At 67.3% G+C, this 23,240-nt stretch overlaps 1 protein-coding gene across 5 annotated transcripts in view; it reads left to right on the top strand.

Annotated features, from left to right (window-relative positions):
- Window positions 1–23,240, top strand: part of ARHGAP33 (Rho GTPase activating protein 33) — a 41,794-nt gene that overhangs the window by 8,742 nt on the left and 9,812 nt on the right. For 4 of the 5 annotated variants that reach the window (XM_075906953.1, XM_075906954.1, XM_075906955.1 and 1 more), the window contains 17 exons: window positions 1,728–1,822; window positions 4,622–4,706; window positions 5,169–5,255; window positions 5,535–5,672; window positions 5,889–5,981; window positions 12,461–12,583; window positions 12,830–12,907; window positions 13,960–14,026; window positions 14,320–14,388; window positions 14,677–14,826; window positions 16,314–16,416; window positions 16,719–16,863; window positions 17,227–17,309; window positions 17,537–17,644; window positions 18,658–18,803; window positions 22,528–22,705; window positions 22,851–22,966. In XM_075906953.1, coding sequence (XP_075763068.1) covers window positions 1,728–1,822; window positions 4,622–4,706; window positions 5,169–5,255; window positions 5,535–5,672; window positions 5,889–5,981; window positions 12,461–12,583; window positions 12,830–12,907; window positions 13,960–14,026; window positions 14,320–14,388; window positions 14,677–14,826; window positions 16,314–16,416; window positions 16,719–16,863; window positions 17,227–17,309; window positions 17,537–17,644; window positions 18,658–18,803; window positions 22,528–22,705; window positions 22,851–22,966 — 1,864 coding nt within the window. Of the gene's footprint in view, window positions 1–1,727; window positions 1,823–4,621; window positions 4,707–4,836; window positions 5,256–5,534; window positions 5,673–5,888; window positions 5,982–12,460; window positions 12,584–12,829; window positions 12,908–13,959; window positions 14,027–14,319; window positions 14,389–14,676; window positions 14,827–16,313; window positions 16,417–16,718; window positions 16,864–17,226; window positions 17,310–17,536; window positions 17,645–18,657; window positions 18,804–22,527; window positions 22,706–22,850; window positions 22,967–23,240 lie in introns of all 5 variants that reach the window. The other variant, XM_075906957.1, reaches the window with a different exon arrangement.

The raw sequence follows: 23,240 nt of genomic DNA, 5'->3' as shown, positions 1-23,240 counted from the left end.
GCTGTAGGTTATAAGGGGGCCAACTAAGCTGGGGGTGGATTATGGGGGAGCAGCTCCCCGAGGGCAGCTAGGTATGAGGTGGGAGAAAAGAGGGGCAGCTGAGCTGGGGGATGGAATTTGGGGGGCAACTGGGTTGCGAGGGAAGGGATCTGGGTTGTGGGGGGGCATCTTATATTTTTCCTGGGTCCCTGTGCGAGGAACTGGGCCATTGCAAGAAGCTGTTATGTAACCCCCCACATGCTGTAGCACCCCCCACGTGGAGGTGAGGGGGGGCTGTCTCCTATACGGCCCCTTGTGGGGGAAGGGAGGAAGCGAGGGAGCGGGGATATGGCAGGTGTTTGTGGGGATCAGTTGCTTGGGGGTGAGATATTGGTGGGGCAGGGAAGGTGCGTGGGGGGAGCATGTGTCCCTCCCACCCTTTGTTTTCTTTCTCCCTCCTCCACATATGATCTGTTCTAGCTCTGCCCCCCCTCCCGACTTGTCTCCCCCTTCCTCCATGGCAACCCCCACTCCGCTCCTCTTCCAGCCATCCCGCCCTGAGAGGAGCTGGTGCAGTTCAGGGGCCTGGTGTGGTTCTGAGGCCATTAGGGTCTGTCTGTCCCCGCCCCTCAGTAACTAGAACCTACACGCAACAGACAGTGCGGAGAAGCCCTCCTATCCCGCCCCAGGGCAGGGTATGAGGCTGGGAGCCTGGGCCTTCTAGGGGGCACCAGGTCAGATCCAGTCCCAGGGCAGGGGCTAGGGGCCTTGCCCCTCTAGGGGGCACCAGGTCAGATCCCACCCCAGGTTTGGGTGCAGTTTGTTCGGGGCTCCCTGGGCCTGGGCCATCAACCCCCCACATGGGCTCCCTCTCTCCCTCCCATCCCCTTGATAAAGTCCTGCCTCCAAATCTGTCCCCAGGGCATAGGAGGGGAGCTGCCCCTTTTCCCAGCAATCCCACAGCCTCTGTGGGCAGTGCCAGGATGGGGAGGCTGGGGATATTCAAGGTGCAAATCAGGGGCTGCAGGGAGGGATGGGGTCACTGGAAGAAGCATCTAAGCAGGTGTGAATTATTGATGGGGAAACCTGATCCATGGAGATTGTTGCTCTGCAGGCTGCTAAAGCCAGAGGGGATGGGATTACACAGCATGGGGAGAGAACAGGACTGGATGGCTCAGGGCAAAGGTGCAGCTACCTCTTGGGGGGGGGGGCAGCATGTCAGTGCCTGGTGAGCTGTCCCTGTGCAGCATTATATGCGGCTGCTCCCCAGCTGCCTTTCCCCAGAGCTGGCTGCATCTCTGCACTGTCCCTGTGCAGCGTTACGTACAGCTGTTCCCCGGCTGCCTCGCCCCAGAGCTGGCTGCATCTCCGCACTGTCCCTGTGCAGCGTTACCTGTGGCTGCTCCCCAGCTGCCTTTCCCCAGAGCTGGCTGCATCTCCGCACTATCCCTGTGCAGCATTATGTGCGGCTGCTCCCCGGCTGCTTTGCCCCAGAGCTGGCTGCATCTCCGCACTATCCCTGTGCAGCATTATGTGCGGCTGCTCCCCGGCTGCCTTGCCCCAGAGCTGGCTGCATCTCCACACTATCCCTGTGCAGCGTTATGTGTGGCTGCTCCCCAGCTGCCTTTCCCAGAGCTGGCTGCATCTCCACACTGTCCCCATGCAGCATCTCGCACCAGGGGAATGCTTTGGGCTCCTTTTGGAAGTTGGTATATTGGAGCTGACAGCTGTCTGGTTTGTCCCCGCAGGCCCGCAGCACGGACAGTCTGGATGGAACGGGGGATGGGCCGCTCCGCCCCCTGGGGAACACAACTACCAGTGTCAAGGGCAAAGGCTCCAAGAGGTAAGCTGGGGACCCTGCTCTGCGATGGGGTGGCTGCGTTGTCACAGCAAGGCCACCCCCAGTGGTGAGTAGGGCAGCATGTGGGTCTGGCCTGGGTTCTCTGCAGGGGTCCCCATGGGCAGGGAGCTCTGACCCCAGGCTCCCCTCTCCTGGGCACCTGCCCCATGGGAGTCCAGGTAGAAGGACACAATAGAAAGGTCAATGTCCTCAAATACCTGGGCTGGGCCATAGCTTGGGGGCAGGACCTGCCAGAACTGAGTGTGGGGGTTCCAAGGCTGGAATATAGCGGGGGGGGGGGGTCCTGTGTGCAGGAGCATCAGGGTGGGATATGGGGGGTCTGTGTGTGTGGAGGGGTTCCAGGCTGGGATATGGGGGGTCTGTGTGTGTGGAGGGGGTTCCAGGCTGGGATATAGGGGGTCTGTGTGTGTGGAGGGGGTTCCAGGCTGGGATATGGGGGGTCTGTGTGTGTGGAGGGGTTCCAGGCTGGGATATGGGGGGTCTGTGTGTGTGGAGGGGTTCCAGGCTGGGATATGGGGGGTCTGTGTGTGTGGAGGGGTTCCAGGCTGGGATATGGGGGGTCTGTGTGTGTGGAGGGGGTTCCAGGCTGGGATGGGGGGGTCTGTGTGTGTGGAGGGGGTTCCAGGCTGGGATATGGGGGGTCTGTGTGTGTGGAGGGGTTCCAGGCTGGGATATGGGGGGTCTGTGTGTGTGGAGGGGTTCCAGGCTGGGATATGGGGGGTCTGTGTGTGTGGAGGGGGTTCCAGGCTGGGATGGGGGGGTCTGTGTGTGTGGAGGGGGTTCCAGGCTGGGATATGGGGGGTCTGTGTGTGTGGAGGGGGTTCCAGGCTGGGATATGGGGGGAGAGGGAGGCCCTGGGGTGTCTGAGTGTTGGGGTCCCAGGACCACAGAGGCATGTGGCTGTTACCCAATTGGGTATCAAGGGTGCTGTACACTGGCTGGCTGGATATAGGTGTAGCCCTGTGCCCCCAGATGAGGGCTGGGGGACAGTGGAGGGGGATGGATTTGGGGGGTTGTAGTCCCCGGCTGTGGTACAGAGGAACAGGGATTGGTTCTCTGGGCGTTGGGGTACAGTTGAGGCAGAAGAGGTAACATGGCGAGTGGGCACCCTGTGCTGTGTGGAGACAGGGCGGGCACCCGGGCTGTGCAGGGTAGTGTGGGGGCGGGTGCCGCGGGGTAGCATGGGGGGCAGGCGCCCCGTACTGTGCGGGGTAGTGTGGGAGGTGGGCTCCCCAGGTTGTGTGGGATGGCATGGCGGGTGGGCACCCATGCTGGGTGGGGTAGCACGGGGAGCGGGGGTACCACGGGAATGCCCCTGTACTAAGCTCAACCCTAAGAGCAGCCAGGCTGGGGCGGCCTTATGGTCAGAATGGGGGCCCGAGGAAGAGAGCAGGGCTGTTCAGAGCACGGAGGCAGCTCACAGCCATTGATGTCCCACCTCCAACACTCAGCTCTGTCTCTGTTGCACCTGCTACACTGTGGCCCCCCCATCCTGTGGCAGGGAGTTCCACAGGCTGCCTGCTCGCTGGGTGCCAGAGCTCTTCCTTCCATCTTAGCCCTGCTGCCTGTTCCTTACCTGCCCGTGGGCTTGGCGAAGGGGCAAAGTACCCCCCCATCACTCCCCCCACCTCAGACAGGCTTTGAGAGCTGTCTGGCCTCCCCTGTCAGCTCCTTCCCAGGCTGAGCTGTGTGGGGCCTTTGACTCTCCTGGGGCAGCTGTTCCAGCCCCTCCTTGCTTCCCTGCCCGGCCCTACCTCTCTCCCATGGTCAGGTCTCTGCTCTGCAGGGCCCATTAGGGATTCATCAGGCTCCCCTGTCCCTGTCCCTGTCCCTGTCCCTGTTCCTGTCCCAGGGCCTGCAGCACAGTGGGAGGTAACTGGTTTTGGGGGTACCAGGAGGGCATAGGGTACCCTGGCTGCGTGGGATACGGCAGGGGGTCGGAGGTGCCATGGGAGGTACGATGGATCAGGGTTCCTAGTGCCACGTGATTCAGCAGGGGATCAGGGTACTTGGTGCAGTGGAGGGCACAGCAGGGGTGGGACACCATGGGGTGCTGTGGGAGGTACAGCGGGGGTAGGACACTGTGGGGCTACAGAGGGGGTGGGACACCGTGGGGTGCTGTGGGAGGTACAGAGCGTGCTGTGGGAGGTTCAGACGGTACAGAGGGAGTGGGACACTGTGGGGTGCTGTGGGGCTACAGCGGGGGTGGGACACCGTGGGGTGCTGTGGGAGGTACAGAGCGTGCTGTGGGAGGTTCAGAGGGTACAGAGGGAGTGGGACACCGTGGGGTGCTGTGGGGCTACAGCGGGGGTGGGACACCGTGGGGTGCTGTGGGAGGTACAGAGCGTGCTGTGGGAGGTTCAGAGGGTACAGAGGGAGTGGGACACCATGGGGTGCTGTGGGAGGTACAGCGGGGGTGGGACACCATGGGGTGCTGTGGGGCACCAGAGGGAGTGGGACACCGTGGGGTGCTGTGGGAGGTACAGCGGGGGTGGGACACCATGGGGTGCTGTGGGGCACCAGAGGGAGTGGGACACCGTGGAGTGCTGTGGGAGGTACAGCGGGGGTGGGACACCATGGGGTGCTGTGGGGCACCAGAGGGAGTGGGACACCGTGGGGTGCTGTGGGAGGTACAGCGGGGGTGGGACACCATGGGGTGCTGTGGGGCACCAGAGGGAGTGGGACACCGTGGGGTGCTGTGGGAGGTACAGAGGGTACAAGGGAGTGGGACACCGTGGGGTGCTGTGGGGGACACACTGGGGTGTCCTGCTTTCCCCCCAGGCTGTCCATCACCCGAGCCCATTTCCCCAAGCTGGCTGAGTGCGCCCACTTCCACTATGAGGCCGTGGACTTTGGACACATCCAGGTGAGCACTCACCATCTCTCCCCTCCCCCCCCGGGAACCTCCTTCCGCATCCCTGGTCCCCCCCCTCTCTGGAGCCCTTCCCCCCTCTCCATGGAGCCCTTCTCCTGGATTTCTTCTCGTCCCCCCGCAGGGACCTCACCTTCCGGACTCCTGGGTCCTGTCCAGGTGTTCCCAGGTGCCGCTCGTCCTTTCTGGGCAAGGGAGACTGATCACCCGGATGCCTGGGTCCAGCGAGGGGTCTTTCCCGAGTGCCGGAGCTGGGGGCACCCGGACACCTGGCTGGGGCAGGGCGTGGGGCCACGCCAGCAGTGGGTGGCTTGGAGTTGGGTTAGGGGACTGGGTTCTCTCCTTGGATGGGGGTGGGAGACGTTCACGGGATCTGGGCTGAGCCTGCACCAAGTGGTGCCCCCGGACGCCTGGGTCCCGCAAGGACACCCCATCTCATTGCCTGTGCACCCACAGCTCCTGCTGGCCTCGGAGCAAGGGGAAGGGATGGCTGGGACCCTGGGGGACGGAGAGCCGCTCTTCATCGTCCAGGTCACCTGTCAGGTGAGTGCCCCCCCCTTTCACGGCCCCCCAGTTCCCACCCCAGCCCCCCCTTGTCAATCCCCGCATTCCTGGCCTGGGGCCCTCCTTGCCAGCCATGCCCCCCTTTGCCCCCACACCTGCCCCCTGGCCCTCCCCCTGCCCCACAGTGACACCCCCGAGCTGTCCCACTGCTCCCCGCTTTCCTCCATTAGACCTCTGCTCTACTCCCACTCCGTCCTCAGCTGCCCAGCTCCTCCCCACGCTCCCCAGAACCTCAGCTGACACCTCCTCCCCACGCAGGGCAAGACGTGGCCCGTGCACCGCAGCTACGAGGAGTTCTGCACGCTGGACGGGCACCTGCACTGCTGCATCTTCGACCGCCGCTTCTCCCAGCTGCCCGAGCTGCCACCGCCCTGCCAGGCCCGGGGACAGGCTGAGGTGGGCCACGGGGGCAACGCGGGGCAGGGCTGTTCCCGGCTGTCCCACCCCAGAGCTGGCTGCATCTCAGCACTGGCTGAGCTGTCCCTGGGAGGTGTTATGTGCAGCTGTTCCTGGGTGCCCTGACCCAGAGCTGGCTGCATCTCAGTGCCTGGGGAGCTGTTGCTGTGGCACGAGAGGGTGATTGCCAGGCCCTGACCCAGCCGCTCCCCCTAGATGCTGGTGATGATGCTGCGGCAGTACTTGGAGAAGCTCTCTGCCATTGTGGACAGCAACATTAACTGTGGCCCTGTCCTCAGCTGGATGGAGGTGAGATATTGGGGGCAGGAAAGCAAAGTAGGGGCTATCCAGCATCAGAACCTGAACCCCTGGCTTCTGCCCGCTCCATCGGACCTACGCCCCCTCCCGGCCTCCCTCCCTATCGGACCTACGCCCCCTCCCGGCCTCCCTCCCTATCGGACCTACGCCCCCTCCCGGCCTCCTTCCCTATCGGACCTACGCCCCCTCCCGGCCTCCCTCCCTATCGGACCTACGCCCCCTCCCGGCCTCCCTCCCTATCGGACCTACGCCCCCTCCCGGCCTCCTTCCCTATCGGACCTACGCCCCCTCCCGGCCTCCCTCCCTATCGGACCTACGCCCCCTCCCGGCCTCCTTCCCTATCGGACCTACGCCCCCTCCCGGCCTCCCTCCCTATCGGACCTACGCCCCCTCCCGGCCTCCCTCCCTATCGGACCTACGCCCCCTCCCGACCTCCCTCCCTATCGGACCTACGCCCCCTCCCGGCCTCCCTCCCTATCGGACCTACGCCCCCTCCCGGCCTCCCTCCCTATCGGACCTACGCCCCCTCCCGGCCTCCTTCCCTATCGGACCTACGCCCCCTCCCGGCCTCCCTCCCTATCGGACCTACGCCCCCTCCCGGCCTCCCTCCCTATCGGACCTACGCCCCCTCCCGGCCTCCCTCCCTATCGGACCTACGCCCCCTCCCGGCCTCCCTCCCTATCGGACCTACGCCCCCTCCCGGCCTCCCTCCCTATCGGACCTACGCCCCCTCCCGGCCTCCTTCCCTATCGGACCTACGCCCCCTCCCGGCCTCCCTCCCTATCGGACCTACGCCCCCTCCCGGCCTCCCTCCCTATCGGACCTACGCCCCCTCCCGGCCTCCTTCCCTATCGGACCTACGCCCCCTCCCGGCCTCCCTCCCTATCGGACCTACGCCCCCTCCCGGCCTCCTTCCCTATCGGACCTACGCCCCCTCCCGGCCTCCCTCCCTATCGGACCTACGCCCCCTCCCGACCTCCCTCCCTATCGGACCTACGCCCCCTCCCGGCCTCCCTCCCTATCGGACCTACGCCCCCTCCCGGCCTCCCTCCCTATCGGACCTACGCCCCCTCCCGGCCTCCCTCCCTATCGGACCTACGCCCCCTCCCGGCCTCCTTCCCTATCGGACCTACGCCCCCTCCCGGCCTCCCTCCCTATCGGACCTACGCCCCCTCCCGGCCTCCCTCCCTATCGGACCTACGCCCCCTCCCGGCCTCCCTCCCTATCGGACCTACGCCCCCTCCCGGCCTCCCTCCCTATCGGACCTACGCCCCCTCCCGGCCTCCCTCCCTATCGGACCTACGCCCCCTCCCAGCCTCCTTCCCTATCGGACCTACGCCCCCTCCCGGCCTCCCTCCCTATCGGACCTACGCCCCCTCCCGGCCTCCCTCCCTATCGGACCTACGCCCCCTCCCGGCCTCCCTCCCTATCGGACCTACGCCCCCTCCCGGCCTCCTTCCCTATCGGACCTACGCCCCCTCCCGGCCTCCCTCCCTATCGGACCTACGCCCCCTCCCGGCCTCCTTCCCTATCGGACCTACGCCCCCTCCCGGCCTCCCTCCCTATCGGACCTACGCCCCCTCCCGGCCTCCCTCCCTATCGGACCTACGCCCCCTCCCGGCCTCCCTCCCTATCGGACCTACGCCCCCTCCCGGCCTCCCTCCCTATCGGACCTACGCCCCCTCCCGGCCTCCCTCCCTATCGGACCTACGCCCCCTCCCGGCCTCCCTCCCTATCGGACCTACGCCCCCTCCCGGCCTCCCTCCCTATCGGACCTACGCCCCCTCCCGGCCTCCCTTCCCTATCGGACCTACGCCCCCTCCCGGCCTCCCTCCCTATCGGACCTACGCCCCCTCCCGGCCTCCTTCCCTATCGGACCTACGCCCCCTCCCGGCCTCCCTCCCTATCGGACCTACGCCCCCTCCCGGCCTCCTTCCCTATCGGACCTACGCCCCCTCCCGGCCTCCCTCCCTATCGGACCTACGCCCCCTCCCGACCTCCCTCCCTATCGGACCTACGCCCCCTCCCGGCCTCCCTCCCTATCGGACCTACGCCCCCTCCCGGCCTCCCTCCCTATCGGACCTACGCCCCCTCCCGGCCTCCCTCCCTATCGGACCTACGCCCCCTCCCGGCCTCCCTCCCTATCGGACCTACGCCCCCTCCCGGCCTCCTTCCCTATCGGACCTACGCCCCCTCCCGGCCTCCCTCCCTATCGGACCTACGCCCCCTCCCGGCCTCCTTCCCTATCGGACCTACGCCCCCTCCCGGCCTCCCTCCCTATCGGACCTACGCCCCCTCCCGGCCTCCTTCCCTATCGGACCTACGCCCCCTCCCGGCCTCCCTCCCTATCGGACCTACGCCCCCTCCCGGCCTCCTTCCCTATCGGACCTACGCCCCCTCCCGGCCTCCCTCCCTATCGGACCTACGCCCCCTCCCGGCCTCCCTCCCTATCGGACCTACGCCCCCTCCCGGCCTCCCTCCCTATCGGACCTACGCCCCCTCCCGGCCTCCCTCCCTATCGGACCTACGCCCCCTCCCGGCCTCCCTCCCTATCGGACCTACGCCCCCTCCCGGCCTCCCTCCGTATCGGACCTACGCCCCCTCCCGGCCTCCCTCCCTATCGGACCTACGCCCCCTCCCGGCCTCCCTCCCTATCGGACCTACGCCCCCTCCCGGCCTCCCTCCCTATCGGACCTACGCCCCCTCCCGGCCTCCTTCCCTATCGGACCTACGCCCCCTCCCGGCCTCCCTCCCTATCGGACCTACGCCCCCTCCCGGCCTCCCTCCCTATCGGACCTACGCCCCCTCCCGGCCTCCCTCCCTAACGGACCTACGCCCCCTCCCGGCCTCCCTCCCTATCGGACCTACGCCCCCTCCCGGCCTCCCTCCCTATCGGACCTACGCCCCCTCCCGGCCTCCTTCCCTATCGGACCTACGCCCCCTCCCGGCCTCCCTCCCTATCGGATCTACGCCCCCTCCCGGCCTCCTTCCCTATCGGACCTACGCCCCCTCCCGGCCTCCCTCCCTATCGGACCTACGCCCCCTCCCGGCCTTCCTCCCTATCGGACCTACGCCCCCTCCCGGCCTCCCTCCCTATCGGACCTACGCCCCCTCCCGGCCTCCTTCCCTATCGGACCTACGCCCCCTCCCGGCCTCCCTCCCTATCGGACCTACGCCCCCTCCCGGCCTCCCTCCCTATCGGACCTACGCCCCCTCCCGGCCTCCCTCCCTATCGGACCTACGCCCCCTCCCGGCCTCCTTCCCTATCGGACCTACGCCCCCTCCCGGCCTCCCTCCCTATCGGACCTACGCCCCCTCCCGGCCTTCCTCCCTATCGGACCTACGCCCCCTCCCGGCCTCCCTCCCTATCGGACCTACGCCCCCTCCCGGCCTCCTTCCCTATCGGACCTACGCCTCCTCCCGGCCTCCTTCCCTATCGGACCTACGCCCCCTCCCGGCCTCCCTCCCTATCGGACCTACGCCCCCTCCCGGCCTCCCTCCCTATCGGACCTACGCCCCCTCCCGGCCTCCCTCTCTATCGGACCTACGCCCCCTCCCGGCCTCCCTCCCTATCGGACCTACGCCCCCTCCCGGCCTCCCTCCCTATCGGACCTACGCCCCCTCCCGGCCTCCTTCCCTATCGGATCTACGCCCCCTCCCGGCCTCCTTCCCTATCGGACCTACGCCCCCTCCCGGCCTCCTTCCCTATCGGACCTACGCCCCCTCCCGGCCTCCCTCCCTATCGGACCTACGCCCCCTCCCGGCCTCCCTCCCTATCGGACCTACGCCCCCTCCCGGCCTCCCTCCCTATCGGACCTACGCCCCCTCCCGGCCTCCTTCCCTATCGGACCTACGCCCCCTCCCGGACTCCCTCCCTATCGGACCTACGCCCCCTCCCGGCCTCCCTCCCTATCGGACCTACGCCCCCTCCCGGCCTCCCTCCCTATCGGACCTACGCCCCCTCCCGGCCTCCCTCCCTATCGGACCTACGCCCCCTCCCGGCCTCCCTCCCTATCGGACCTACGCCCCCTCCCGGCCTCCTTCCCTATCGGACCTACGCCCCCTCCCGGCCTCCTTCCCTATCGGACCTACGCCCCCTCCCGGCCTCCCTCCCTATCGGACCTACGCCCCTTCCCGGCCTCCCTCCCTATCGGACCTACGCCCCTTCCCGGCCTCCCTCCCTATCGGACCTACGCCCCCTCCCGGCCTCCCTCCCTATCGGACCTACGCCCCCTCCCGGCCTCCCTCCCTATCGGACCTACGCCCCCTCCCGGCCTCCCTCCCTATCGGACCTACGCCCCCTCCCGGCCTCCCTCCCTATCGGACCTACGCCCCCTCCCGGCCTCCCTCCCTATCGGACCTACGCCCCCTCCCGGCCTCCTTCCCTATCGGACCTACGCCCCCTCCTGGCCTCCCTCCCTATCGGACCTACGCCCCCTCCCGGCCTCCCTCCCTATCGGACCTACGCCCCCTCCCGGCCTCCCTCCCTATCGGACCTACGCCCCCTCCCGGCCTCCCTCCCTATCGGACCTACGCCCCCTCCCGGCCTCCCTCCCTAACGGACCTACGCCCCCTCCCGGCCTCCCTCCCTATCGGACCTACGCCCCCTCCCGGCCTCCCTCCCTATCGGACCTACGCCCCCTCCCGGCCTCCCTCCCTAACGGACCTACGCCCCCTCCCGGCCTCCCTCCCTATCGGACCTACGCCCCCTCCCGGCCTCCCTCCCTATCGGACCTACGCCCCCTCCCGGCCTCCTTCCCTATCGGACCTACGCCCCCTCCCGGCCTTCCTCCCTATCGGACCTACGCCCCCTCCCGGCCTCCCTCCCTATCGGACCTACGCCCCCTCCCGGCCTCCCTCCCTATCGGACCTACGCCCCCTCCTGGCCTCCTTCCCTATCGGATCTACGCCCCCTCCCGGCCTCCCTCCCTATCGGACCTACGCCCCCTCCCGGCCTCCCTCCCTATCGGACCTACGCCCCCTCCCGGCCTCCCTCCCTATCGGATCTACGCCCCCTCCCGGCCTCCCTCCCTATCGTACCTACGCCCCCTCCTGGCCTCCCTCCCTATCGGACCTACGCCCCCTCCCGGCCTCCCTCCCTATCGGACCTACGCCCCCTCCCGGCCTCCCTCCCTATCGGACCTACGCCCCCTCCCGGCCTCCCTCCCTATCGGACCTACGCCCCCTCCTGGCCTTCCTCCCTATTGGACCTACGCCCCCTCCCGGCCTCCCTCCCTATCGGACCTACGCCCCCTCCCGGCCTCCTTCCCTATCGGACCTACGCCCCCTCCCGGCCTCCCTCCCTATCGGACCTACGCCCCCTCCCGGCCTCCCTCCCTATCGGACCTACGCCCCCTCCCGGCCTTCCTCCCTATTGGACCTACGCCCCCTCCCGGCCTCCCTCCCTATCGGACCTACGCCCCCTCCCGGCCTCCTTCCCTATCGGACCTACGCCCCCTCCCGGCCTCCCTCCCTATCGGACCTACGCCCCCTCCCGGCCTTCCTCCCTATCGGACCTACGCCCCCTCCCGGCCTCCCTCCCTATCGGACCTACGCCCCCTCCCGGCCTCCTTCCCTATCGGACCTACGCCCCCTCCCGGCCTCCCTCCCTATCGGACCTACGCCCCCTCCCGGCCTCCCTCCCTATCGGACCTACGCCCCCTCCCGGCCTCCTTCCCTATCGGACCTACGCCCCCTCCCGGCCTCCTTCCCTATCGGACCTACGCCCCCTCCCGGCCTCCCTCCCTATCGGACCTACGCCCCCTCCCGGCCTCCCTCCCTATCGGACCTACGCCCCCTCCCGGCCTCCTTCCCTATCGGACCTACGCCCCCTCCCGGCCTCCTTCCCTATCGGACCTACGCCCCCTCTCGGCCTCCTTCCCTATCGGACCTATGCCCCATCTTGGCCTCCCTCGTGCCATTGGACCTATGCCCCCTCCCTACTTCCCCCCACATCCGACCTACACCCCCTCCCAACCTTCCTCCCATTGGACCTACAGCCCCTCCTGACCTCTCCCCATCGGACCTACGGCCCCCTCCACCCTGAGGGTCTCTGGGTCCTGCTGTTAGCTCCCCTCTGTGGGTCCATTCACACTGGAGCTTGGGGCCAGGCTTCACTCCAAAGGGGCAGTGCCCCCAGGCTGACTCAGCCAGCGTGAGACGCTGGGAACCAGCCAGAGAACTTAGAGCTCCCGGCAGAGCCCAGCTGGGTTCAGGTCCCTGGCTAGAGCCCCCCCATTGGCCCCAGTGTCTCCAGCAGTCCCCATCCCCTCCCTGTGGCCCTTTCCCCACCTCACCCAGTATTCACCCCTCTCCTCCCCCCTTCATCACAACCGGGGCCAGAGAGCCCAGTATTCACCCCTCTCCTCCCCCCTCCATCACACCCGGGGCCAGAGAGCCCAGTATTCACCCCCCAGGCCCTGATCACACCGCCTTGCCTCATGCTCACTCTTGCCCCTTCCCTGTTGCAGATTGATAACCATGGCAACCGGCTGCTGGTGAACGAGGAGGCGTCGATTAACGTCCCAGCTATTGCAGCCGCCCACGTCATCAAGCGCTACGCGGCCCAGGCTCCCGATGAGCTGTCCTTCGAGGTGGGGCGGGACACTGCCAGCCCCTTCCTTTCCTGGCCTGGGGCACTGTGCTGAGGAAGCTCACAGCCCCAGAGACCCCAGCTGGGGCACTGTCCTTGGGAAACTCACAGAACGAGAGCCCCCTCCTCCCAGCTGGGGCACTGTCTTGGGAAAGTTCACAGCACTGGAGCCGTGCCCCCGCATCTCCACCCTGGCTGGGGCACTGCTTCGGGGAAGTCCCCCTGACTGTCTCTCTGCTCTGCACAGGTGGGGGACATTGTCTCAGTGATCGACATGCCTCCCAAGGAGGAGGCCAGCTGGTGGCGAGGCAAACACGGCTTCCAGGTGGGTGCGGAGCCCAGGGCGTGCTCCTTGGGGGGCTCCTTGCTGGGTACTGTGCCCCACAGAGCCTGCACGGGAGAGCCAGGGGCGTGGTGAGGGGGAGGCAACGCGGGGAGGCGGGGTCCCGGCTCTGCCTGAGCTGCCCCCCTCCCCTGACCCTCCCCGGTGTAGATGCAGCCTGCGCCAACCGAGGCTCTGCACCCTGCTGCTCCGTCCCCCTCCCCCACGCACACCGGCTGGCTGGGCATAGGGACGTGCCTGCTCAGGGAGTCGCTCCGGATTAGCCAGCACTCACTAGCTGCCCGTGTGGACAGACATGCTCACTCTGGACGCCAGCCACCCCTAGGGCCTAAGCTGCCATGGCAAAGGCGAGACCCCAGCTCCATTGCTAGAGGGGCAGGGGAACTGTGCTTGTAGAAGAGCCTCAGTGGGCACAGGCTGTGTCTACCCCAGGGCACCCGCTGGCAGGGGTCTGCCATGGCCATTGACGCTCAGGACTGGGCATCCAGGTGTGCTGGGCTTGGGTTACTTCCGACTGGGTTGTGGGTTAATCCGGATTCACTGTTCAAGGGGATGAGGGAAGGAAATCCAGATTTGCTGTTGGTGGGTTAAGCTAGATTCACTCTGGTGGGGTTAATCCAGTTTTGCCATTAACATGGATGAGGAAAAGAAATCCAGACTCGCTGTGGGGGGCTTGCCCAGGCTGTGTGAAAGTGGGTTAGTGGAAGGGTTGTGTGGACATTCTCCTCCCGTCGGGTGCGTGTCGCTCGCTAGAGGTGGATTGGGAAGTTCTGCTGCTGTTCGGAAGCCAAGCGCCCACCCAGCGCCTAATTCAGCTGAGCAAACACGCCTTTGGCTGCTCTGGATTCTGCCCTAGGGAGGGGTGGGTCCGGGGGCCTCCTTTCATCACACGGAGGGGAGGGGAGGGGAGGACTCCAGTTCGTGGAGCCGGGGGCATCTCTCAGGGTAGCCTGAGGGGATCCCCATGTTCAGCTGTTGGGAGAGGGGAGGAGTGGACCCTGACCCCGCTATCTGTCCGTCTGTCCTCTCTCCAGGTCGGCTTCTTCCCCAGCGAGTGTGTCGAACTCTTCCCGGACCGCTTGGCACCAGGGCTCAAAGCAGGTGACTCCTGGGCCCCACAGAAGGTGGCCCTAGAGGCTTGGGCAGAGGGGTGCAGGGGTTACCCTGACCCAAGCCTCACCAACCCCCTTCCCTCCAGTGTCACTCACCGCTCCTTGGGGCCCCCCACCTCCTCTTGCTGTCAGCCACCACTCCCAGGGACCCCAACATCCCCTGACCTGCCCTCCATCCCCTCAACCCCTACCCTGCCCTTGCTCTCCATAACCTCCCACCCTTTACTGGGGCCCCGTCTTTGCCACCCAACCCCGTCTCTTCCCCTCTGCTGCCTCCAACAGACACAGACGGGACGGCTACCAGCATCCCCGGCGTCCTTGCACCCCAGGGGCCCCTCTCCCCCACGTCAGGTAAGTAAGCTGGCTCTAAGCTAGAGAGGCGGGGCTAAGGTGCATGAGACCCTGCAGTAACATTCCCACCCCAGAGTGGCTGCATCCCACCACTGAGCTGTCCATGGGTGGTGGTGTATGCGGCTGTTCCCGGCTGCCCCACCCCAGAGATGGCTGCATCCCAGCGCTGGGTGAGCCGTCACCGTGCAGTATTGTGTGCGGCTGTTCCCAGCGGCCCCGCCCCAGAGCTGCTGTGCCATGGCCCTGCCATCCCCGCGGCCCAGCCTGGTGACGGGCTCTCTCCTCCAGTGTGCAAGAAGCATGGGAAGCTCCTCGGTTTCCTTCGCACCTTCATGAAGTCGCGGCCCAGCAAGCAGCGGCTGAAGCAGCGCGGGATCCTGCGCGAACGCGTCTTCGGCTGTGACCTGGGGGAGCATCTCCTGAACTCAGGCCATGATGGTGAGCTCCCGCCTGGCGCTGTGGGCCCTGCCGCCTGTTCCCCTGCCTGCCTGGCACTCCGGGCCCTGCCGCCTGTTCCCCCGCCTGCCTGGCACTCCGGGCCCTGCCGCCTGTTCCCCCGCCTGCCTGGCACTCCGGGCCCTGCCGCCTGTTCCCCCGCCTGCCTGGCACTCCGGGCCCTGCCGCCTGTTCCCCCGCCTGCCCGGCACTCCGGGCCCTGCCGCCTGTTCCCCTGCCTGCCTGGCACTCTGGGCCCTGCCGCCTGTTCCCCCACCCACCCGGCACTCTGGGCCCTGCCGCCTGTTCCCCTGCCTGCCTGGCACTCCGGGCCCTGCCGCCTGTTCCCCTGCCTGCCTGGCACTTCGGGCCCTGCCACCTGTTCCCCCACCCGCCCGGCACTCTGGGCCCTGCCGCCTGTTCCCCCGCCCGCCCGGCACTCTGGGCCCTGCCGCCTGTTCCCCTGCCTGCCTGGCACTCCGGGCCCTGCCGCCTGTTCCCCCGCCCGCCCGGCACTCTGGGCCCTGCCGTCTGTTCCCCTGCCTGCCTGGCACTCCGGGCCCTGCCACCTGTTCCCCCGCCCGCCCGGCACTTCAGGCTCCAACACCTGTTCTCTCGCTGTCTAGCGCTCTGGGCCCCGACGCCTGTGCCTCCACCCAGCTGGAGCTCCGAGTCCCGCTACTTGATCCCCCACCCGACTGGCACTCCGAGCCCTGCCACCTGTTCCCCGAGGGTCTGTCTACACTACCACCCTACTTCGAACTAGGGTGGTTAATGTAGGCAACCGGAGTTGCAAATGAAGCCCGGGATTTGAATTTCCCGGGCTTCATTTGCATAAAGCTGGGCGCCGCCATTTTTAAATTTCCGCTAGTTCGGACTCCGTGCCCGCGGCTACACGCGGCATGAATTAGGTAGTTTGGATTAGGCTTCCTATTCCGAATTATCTGTACGCCTCGTGGAACGAGATGTACCGGTAGTTTGGAATAGGAAGCCTAGTCCGAACTACCTAGTTCGTGCTGCGTGTAGCCGCGGGCACGGAGTCCGCACTAGCGGAAATTTAAAAATGGCGGCGCCCAGCTTTATGCAAATGAAGCCCGGGAAATTCAAATCCCGGGCTTCATTTGCAACTCCGGTTGCCTACATTAACCACCCTAGTTCGAAGTAGGGTGGTAGTGTAGACAGACCCCTACTGTCCAGTGCTCTGGGCCCCGCCACCTGTGTTCCCATCCAGCCAACGCTCCAGGCCCCACCACCTGTCTGCTGGGCCATGCTGATTGTATCCACTGGCTGGGCATGTCTCCCAGTCTGGCATCCATCCACTGCCTCCTGTACCTGGCAGCCACGTCTGTTTCCCTGGCTGGCAGCGTGGGTCACTGCCTATCACCCCTCCCGCCTGTGCCAGTGTCCCTGCCTGGCGCTGGAGGTCTCTGCTGCTGTCCGTTCCTGACAGTGGTGCGCCCCGTGCCCCTGCTCACAATGTGCCCCCACAGTCCCCCAGGTCCTGCGCTGCTGCTCCGAGTTCATCGAGAAGCACGGCCTGGTGGACGGGATCTACCGCCTCTCGGGTGTCGCCTCCAACATCCAGAAGCTGCGGTGAGGCCCTGGGAGCAGGGCGCTGGGGGCACAGAGGGTGCAGGGGAGTGGCAGACGGAGGATTGGGGCACAGGAGAGGCTGGGGGTGCAGTAGGAGGCCGACCAAAGGCAGGAGGGTGCTGTGTGGGGCAGCAGCAAGGCGAAGGGGTAGGGTGCAAAGGAGTGGGGTTAGGGGGCAGGCTTGTGCGAAGAGTGTGGGGACAGGGTGCAGGGGCAGGGGATGAGATGGGGGAAGGGGCAGGGCAGGGGACGTAGGGTTGGGGCCGGCGCTAGCCCGGTTCACGGCCCTTTCCCCTGCCTAGGCACGAGTTCGACAGCGAGCGGGTGCCGGACCTCAGCCGGGCGACCTACCTGCAGGACATTCACTGCGTCAGCTCCCTCTGCAAGCTCTACTTCCGCGAGCTGCCCAACCCGCTGCTCACCTACCAGCTGTACCCCAAGTTTGCGGTGAGCCCCCCAGTCCCCAAGCTCCCGCCCCGCCTCCCCTGCCCCCAGCCTCCCACCCCCTGTCCCCTCCCCCACCTCCGCCTCCCCTGCCGCCAACCTCCCGCCCCCTCCCCCACATCCCACCCCCACCTCCACCTTCCCTGCCCCTGCTCCCACTTCCGCCTCCCCTACCCCAACCTCCCGCCCCTCCTCCAGCATTCTCTGATTCCCCACTTCCCTCCTTCATTTCCCAGGGTTCCCCAGGTTAACACCCGACCCCACAACCCGCTGCTCAGCTACCAGCTCCTGCATTCCCTGCCCGCAACCTCTGGCCTTAGCCCTTCTGGGACCTGCATGCCCCTTAATGCCCCTTTTGCCCCGCAGGAGGCTGTGGCAGTGCCCAGTGAGGAGGAGCGCCTGGTGCGGGTACACGATGTCATCCAGCAGCTGCCTCCACCCCACTACAGGTACCCCCCATCGTGGGGCAGCTGGGGGCCCTGCGGGAAGGTGGGGGCCAGTTGCGGAGTAAAGGGGGGTGAGGGCTGGTGGGGGCCTGTGGGGAAGGTGGGGGTCAGCTGGGGGGGCAGAGGGTGGGTGAGGGCTGGGGGACCTCACAGGAGTTGGGGCCCTGTGGGATTATGGGTAATTGGGGCAGGCTGGGGCCGGGCCCCTCACCACCTGCTCCACCCCTCAGGACCCTGGAGTTCCTGCTGCGGCACCTGGCCCATGTGGCCACTCACAGCCTAGACACCAGCATGCACATCAAGAACCTGGCCATCGTGTGGGCCCCCAACCTGCTCCGGTGAGTGCCCCCAGCCCTGCTGCCCCATGCCAGCCCCCCAACCTGCTCCGGTGAGCGCCCCCCAGCCCTGCTGCCCCATGCCAGCCCCCCAACCTGCTCCGGTGAGCGCCCCCCAGCCCTGCTGCCCCATGCCAGCCCCCCAACCTGCTCCGGTGAGTGCCCCCAGCCCTGCTGCCCCATGCCAGCCCCCCAACCTGCTCCGGTGAGCGCCCCCCAGCCCTGCTGCCCCATGCCAGCCCCCCAACCTGCTCCGGTGAGCGCCCCCCAGCCCTGCTGCCCCATGCCAGCCCCCCAACCTGCTCCGGTGAGTGCCCCCAGCCCTGCTGCCCCATGCCAGCCCCCCAACCTGCTCCGGTGAGCGCCCCCAGCCCTGCTGCCCCATGCCAGCCCCCCAACCTGCTCCAGTGAGCGCCCCCAGCCCTGCTGCCCCATGCCAGCCCCCCAACCTGCTCCGGTGAGTGCCCCCCAGCCCTGCTGCCCCATGCCAGCCCCCCAACCTGCTCCGGTGAGCGCCCCCTGAGTCCTGCTGCCTCACGCCAGCCCTCCAACCTGCTCCAGTGAGCGCCCCCCTGGACCTCCAGCTCTCCTGCCCCATGCCAGCCCCCCAACCTGCCCCAGTGAGCGCCCCCCAACCCTGCTGCCCCATGCCAGCCCCCCAACCTGCTCCGGTGAGCACCCGCCAGCTCTATTGCCCCATGACGGCCCCCCAACCTGCTCCAGTGAGCGCACCGCTGAACCTCCAACCCTCCTACAATCTGCCCAACCCACTCTAGTGAAGGCCTCCTGCCAGCCTTCCTGCCCACAGCAGCCCCCATCCCCGCTACATGCCCCCCATCCTGTTCCAGTGAGTGCCCCCATGCCGGGCAGCCCACCATAGCAGCTCCCATCCACCACCCTGCTCTGGCAAATGCTCCTCCACCGGCCCTCAGTGGCCTGCCCCCCCCAGCTACAACCGCCTGCAGCCTGCCCCAATGACACTCCCTCGCCGGCTGCTCTGAGTGCCCCTCCCTCAGGTCGCTGGAGCTGGAGGCTGTGGGGCTGAGCGGGGCTGAGGCGTTCCAGGAGGTGCGGGTCCAGGCCGTGGTGGTGGAGTTCCTGCTCAGCCACGTCCAGGTGCTCTTCAGCGACACGTTCACCTCCGCCGGCAAGGACAGCGCAGGTGGGGCATGGGGCATGGGGGATGGGCGGTGGGGCAGTGCAGGAGGGTGGCATGGGGGGCAGCGAGGGGGAGGGATAGCACAGCATGGGGGCGGTGCAGGGTGGCGCTGAGGGGGCATCATAGGGGGAGTGGTTCAGCCCCAGAGGGCAGCACAGAAATGGGAGCGGGGGGGACAGTGGGGAGTGTTCAGAGAGTGGCTAGGCTGGAGGAGGGGGGTCAGCCTGGGGAGGTATGGGGGGACTCTGCCCTAAGGAGGCTGGGATCTTGGCTGCCTTGTTTGTGCTGCTGCCCTCCCCCCCCCACCTGCCGCCCAGCCCTCAGCAGTGGGGCTGGGAGGAGGCCAGGCTGGGCATCGGGGTGCCTGGGATGGGAGGGCCAGCGGCAGGATTTGGGGGGCAGTCTCCTTGCCTTGCTCCCCCCCAGACCCAGCTCTGTGCTTTGCGCCCTCTCACTGCCGGTGGGGGGATGGGAATCCCTCCATTTTGTCTTCACTCCTGCACCTCCCCTCTGGAGACTCTTTGCTCATGGGCCCATCTACCCTGGTATCCAGCCCTGGCTGACCCTTGGCCCTTCATGGGAGTCTGTGCCCAGGCATCCTGCCCAGGCAGCCCTCACCTGCACTCTGGGGTCATTGCAAGGATCCCAGCCCCGTCCCCCACTGAGTGACACGGGAGAAAGTGAGACACCAGAGTAACCTGGGCGTCAGGGTAGTTGACTAGTCGTGTAGCCGCATTGCACTTTAGCACTTACACGACGGTTCGACAGTGACCGGGGCGGGGCGGCAGCCAGTGCGCTCCGGGACCCCCGCCGCCCGCGCTGCTGCCTCTGTCAGCAGAGCCGCTCCACAAACCAGCCCCCTGCGCAGACCCACGGCCTGTCGCCCCACTGACGCGGAGGCCGCAGCGCAGGGTGACAGCAGCCCCTGTCGGTGAGGGTCCGAGCTCCCCGCAGACAGAGGCTGCTTCGCGGCAGCCTTCTCTGCTGCCCCCCTGCCTTACTGCCTCGATGCTGTTGGGAACTGGCTTTTAAGCCGACTCCCCCCAGCACCGGCGCCTGACCCCCCCTTGCTGACTGTGTGGGAGGCAGCAAAGTGGGGCAGGCAAGTCCATGAACCAGCACATGGCGGGAGCCTGCTTAAAGCCAACTCCTCATGAGCGCAGCCTCCCCCTCCCCCCTCCTTGCTGCCTGTGATCCAGGGGGGGGAGGGGGGAGGTACGTGTAGCCCGGGCTTATCAGTTAACCGTGTCGTCTACACGTTGCCATCGCTAGAGTGTCCCAGGAGGGCATTAAGAACGTGGCCACTTTGGCACAGGGGGAGGGCAAGGGGCAGGGGGCTCATAGGGGGCAGGGCACTGGGAGAGGTTTGGGGGCAGTGAGGTCAGGAGGGCTAGTGGGGCAGCTTTGCTCCTCCCATGCTTTGCTCTCTGTGCACTGAGCTGTTCTGTACTCAGCAACTGCCTTCACCCCTGGCCAGGGGGCTGGCCCCCTCTCCCCCGCTGTGTGCCAGGATCCCAGCCCCAGGAAGTTCAGCCCTGCTGTGGGCATGGGGGCACCCCTGGGCCTGCTGCTCCCTCAATCACCCTCTAACCTTATTCTCTCTCCAGCCCCCCAGCCAGCACCCCGGAAGCTGGCCCGGCCCCCTGAGACCAGCCGGCTGCTCTCCCTGCCCGAAGCCCTGAGCAAGGCCCAGCGGGAGCCAGAGACTCAGCAAGATGGGGCGGGGGGCACCACAGGGGTGCAGGGGGACTGAGGGGGGTGGGGTAGGCGTCATGCACATGGTCTGCTGCCCTCAGGCCAAACTCATGGGCCCATCTACCCTGGTATCCAGCCCTGGCTGACCCTTGGTCCTACATGGGAGTCTATGGCGAGCTATGGGCTGTGGGTACAATGCCTCTGTGATCCCCTCCCCCCGGTGCTGTGAGCTGCCCCCCAGATAAGCCTAGATCCCAGATACTGCAGTGGGGCTGTGCCCAGTGGCGGGGAGTTCCACCGGCCTAGGGCTGGGGGAGGAGGCAGGATGGGGTAGTGCCCGCCTGGGGAGGGAGGTTTAGGCCTTGGGTTTAACAGACTCCTGTTGAGAACAAGAGAACATTAAACACCCGGCTGGCAATGCCTTGCGTTGGTGATTTGTGGTGCCCAGCGGCTCGCCTGGGGGGGCAAAAGGCTGGGAGTTGGAGGGGCTGACGCTGGCGTGGGGAGTAGGTGGGGCCAAGACTGGCTGAGTTTGGGGGATGGCTACGGAGCCCAGCACAGGTGTGTGGGGAGGGGGTTGCTGACACGGGGGTGCCAAAGCAGGCAAGTGTTAGGGGGCATCTTGCCAGGCCTGGTAGAGGGATTCTGGGGGCATTGGGGAAGGCTAGGGAGGAACTGCTGAGGTGGGGGGATGCCTTGGCAAGCTGAGGTGGGAGGGTATTAAGGCAGGCAGGACAGGTGGGGGGGCACCCAGGCAGGCTGGGGAGGTGCGGGGCCATGGAGACAGGTCAGCCTTGTGGTGGAGGAGGGGTGGACAGTCCTGTGCCCAAATGCAGTGAGACATGGAACTCAGGGGCAGGTGTAGAGTGGCTGGGCTTGAATGCTGGGGGGTGGAGGCTGAGGCTGAACCTGACATGAGCTGCAGAGTGGGGAGTCCCCACCCCTCCATCCCCAGAAGCTGTCCTCGGCTCCTGACCAGCTGGGATCTGTGGAGCCCAGAGCCCAGCCCTGCTGCCAGCCCCTCACCCAGGTAACAGCTCCCAGTGTCCAGCTACACTGCTGCTTCGCTGTGGGGTCAACCCACCTCCCTCCACGAGCTCCCAGTGCCATTGCTGGTGTCAGCAGTGGGATCCCTGCAGCCTGGCAGGGTATTAAACCCTTTCCTGCTGCTGCACTAGGAGGCACTAGGGTTCATGGGATGCTGCAGGGAGAGAGGTGGAAGACAGCAGGGGGCGCAGGGCTGCAGGGAGCAGGGAGCTCAGCAGGGGACGCTGGACTGCAGGGAGCTCTGGGCTGCAGGGAGCAGGGGGCTCAGCAGGGGGCGCTGGGCTGCAGGGAGCTCAGCAGGGGGCGCTGGGCTGCAGGGAGCAGGGAGCTCAGCAGGGGGCGCTGGAACTGCAGAGAGCAGGGAGCTCAGTAGGGGGTGCTGGACTGCAGGGGGCGCTGGGCTGCAGGGGGCTCAGCAGGGGGCGCTGGACTGCAGGGGGCGCTGGGCTGCAGGGGGCTCAGCAGGGGGCGCTGGACTGCAGGGGGCGCTGGGCTGCAGGCAGCAGGGAGCTCAGCAGGGGGCGCTGGACTGCAGGGGGCTCTGGGCTGCAGGGAGCAGGGGGCTCAGCAGGGGGCGTTGGGCTGCAGGGGGCTCAGCAGGGGGCGCTGGCCTGCAGGGAGCAGGGGGCTCAGCAGGGGGCGCTGGGCTGCAGGGAGCAGGGGGCTCAGCAGGGGGCGTTGGGCTGCAGGGGGCTCAGCAGGGGGCGCTGGCCTGCAGGGAGCAGGGGGCTCAGCAGGGGGCGCTGGACTGCAGGGGGCTCTGGGCTGCAGGGAGCAGGGGGCTCAGCAGGGGGCGCTGGGCTGCAGGGAGCAGGGGGCTCAGTAGGGGGCACTAGGCTGCAGGGAGCACGGCAGGGGGCTCAGCAGGGGGCGGGGATAGGGAATGGCTTGGGGCTCAATAGGGGGCACTGTTCTGTGGGGAGGGACTGAGGTTCCTGTGGGGAGTCCCACTGACCCCCCCCATCTGTTCCCCGCACCCTTCCAGGACGCTCCTGCCTCCCACGCCCCAAGTCCCTGCTAGGCAGCTGCCCCTCAAGCCGCCTGCTCTCACTGGAGGAGGCACAGGCCCGGACCCAGGCCCAGCACGCAGCCAGCCTGGCCAAGAGCCCCGAGGCCGAGCCTGGCCGTGGCCCCCCAGGGAGGCTGCACTCGCCCCGTGACAGGTAAGGGGGCCCTTTCCCCAGAGCTGCCAGCTCCAGGGTGAGGGCTGGTGAGCTCAAGGTGGTGGGATGGGGCAGGGGCTGTTTCTGGCCCGGGGTGGTTGGGGTAGGCAGGGCCATGGCTCAGGCTGACACTTTGTTTCCACAGGCGCCGGGCACGGGGTGGGAGCTGGAAAACCTTCTTCGCCTTGGGCAGAGCGCCCGCCAGCGGCCATAAGCCAGCCCAGCGCCTGGGCGGGCTCCTCACCAGGGATGGGCAGACAGGTGAGTGAGCCCTGTCCCATGCAGCCCCCTCCGACATCTCCCCCCCGCTGCCCCCGACATCTCCCCCCCGCAGCCCCCGACATCTCCCCCCCGCAGCCCCCGACATCTCCCCCCCGCAGCCCCCGACATCTCCTCCACGCAGCCCCCGACATCTCCTCCATGCAGCCCCCGACATCTCCCCCCCGCAGCCCCCGACATCTCCTCCATGCAGCCCCCAGCACAACCACGCAGCCCCCGACATCTCCCCCCCGCAGCCCCCGACATCTCCTCCACC

The sequence above is a fragment of the Pelodiscus sinensis genome, chromosome 24 (assembly GCF_049634645.1).
Source record: "Pelodiscus sinensis isolate JC-2024 chromosome 24, ASM4963464v1, whole genome shotgun sequence".
Classification (NCBI taxonomy): domain Eukaryota; kingdom Metazoa; phylum Chordata; order Testudines; family Trionychidae; genus Pelodiscus; species Pelodiscus sinensis.
Note: the sequence above shows the minus strand (reverse complement) of the source record. Positions and strands in the feature narration are given on the sequence as shown.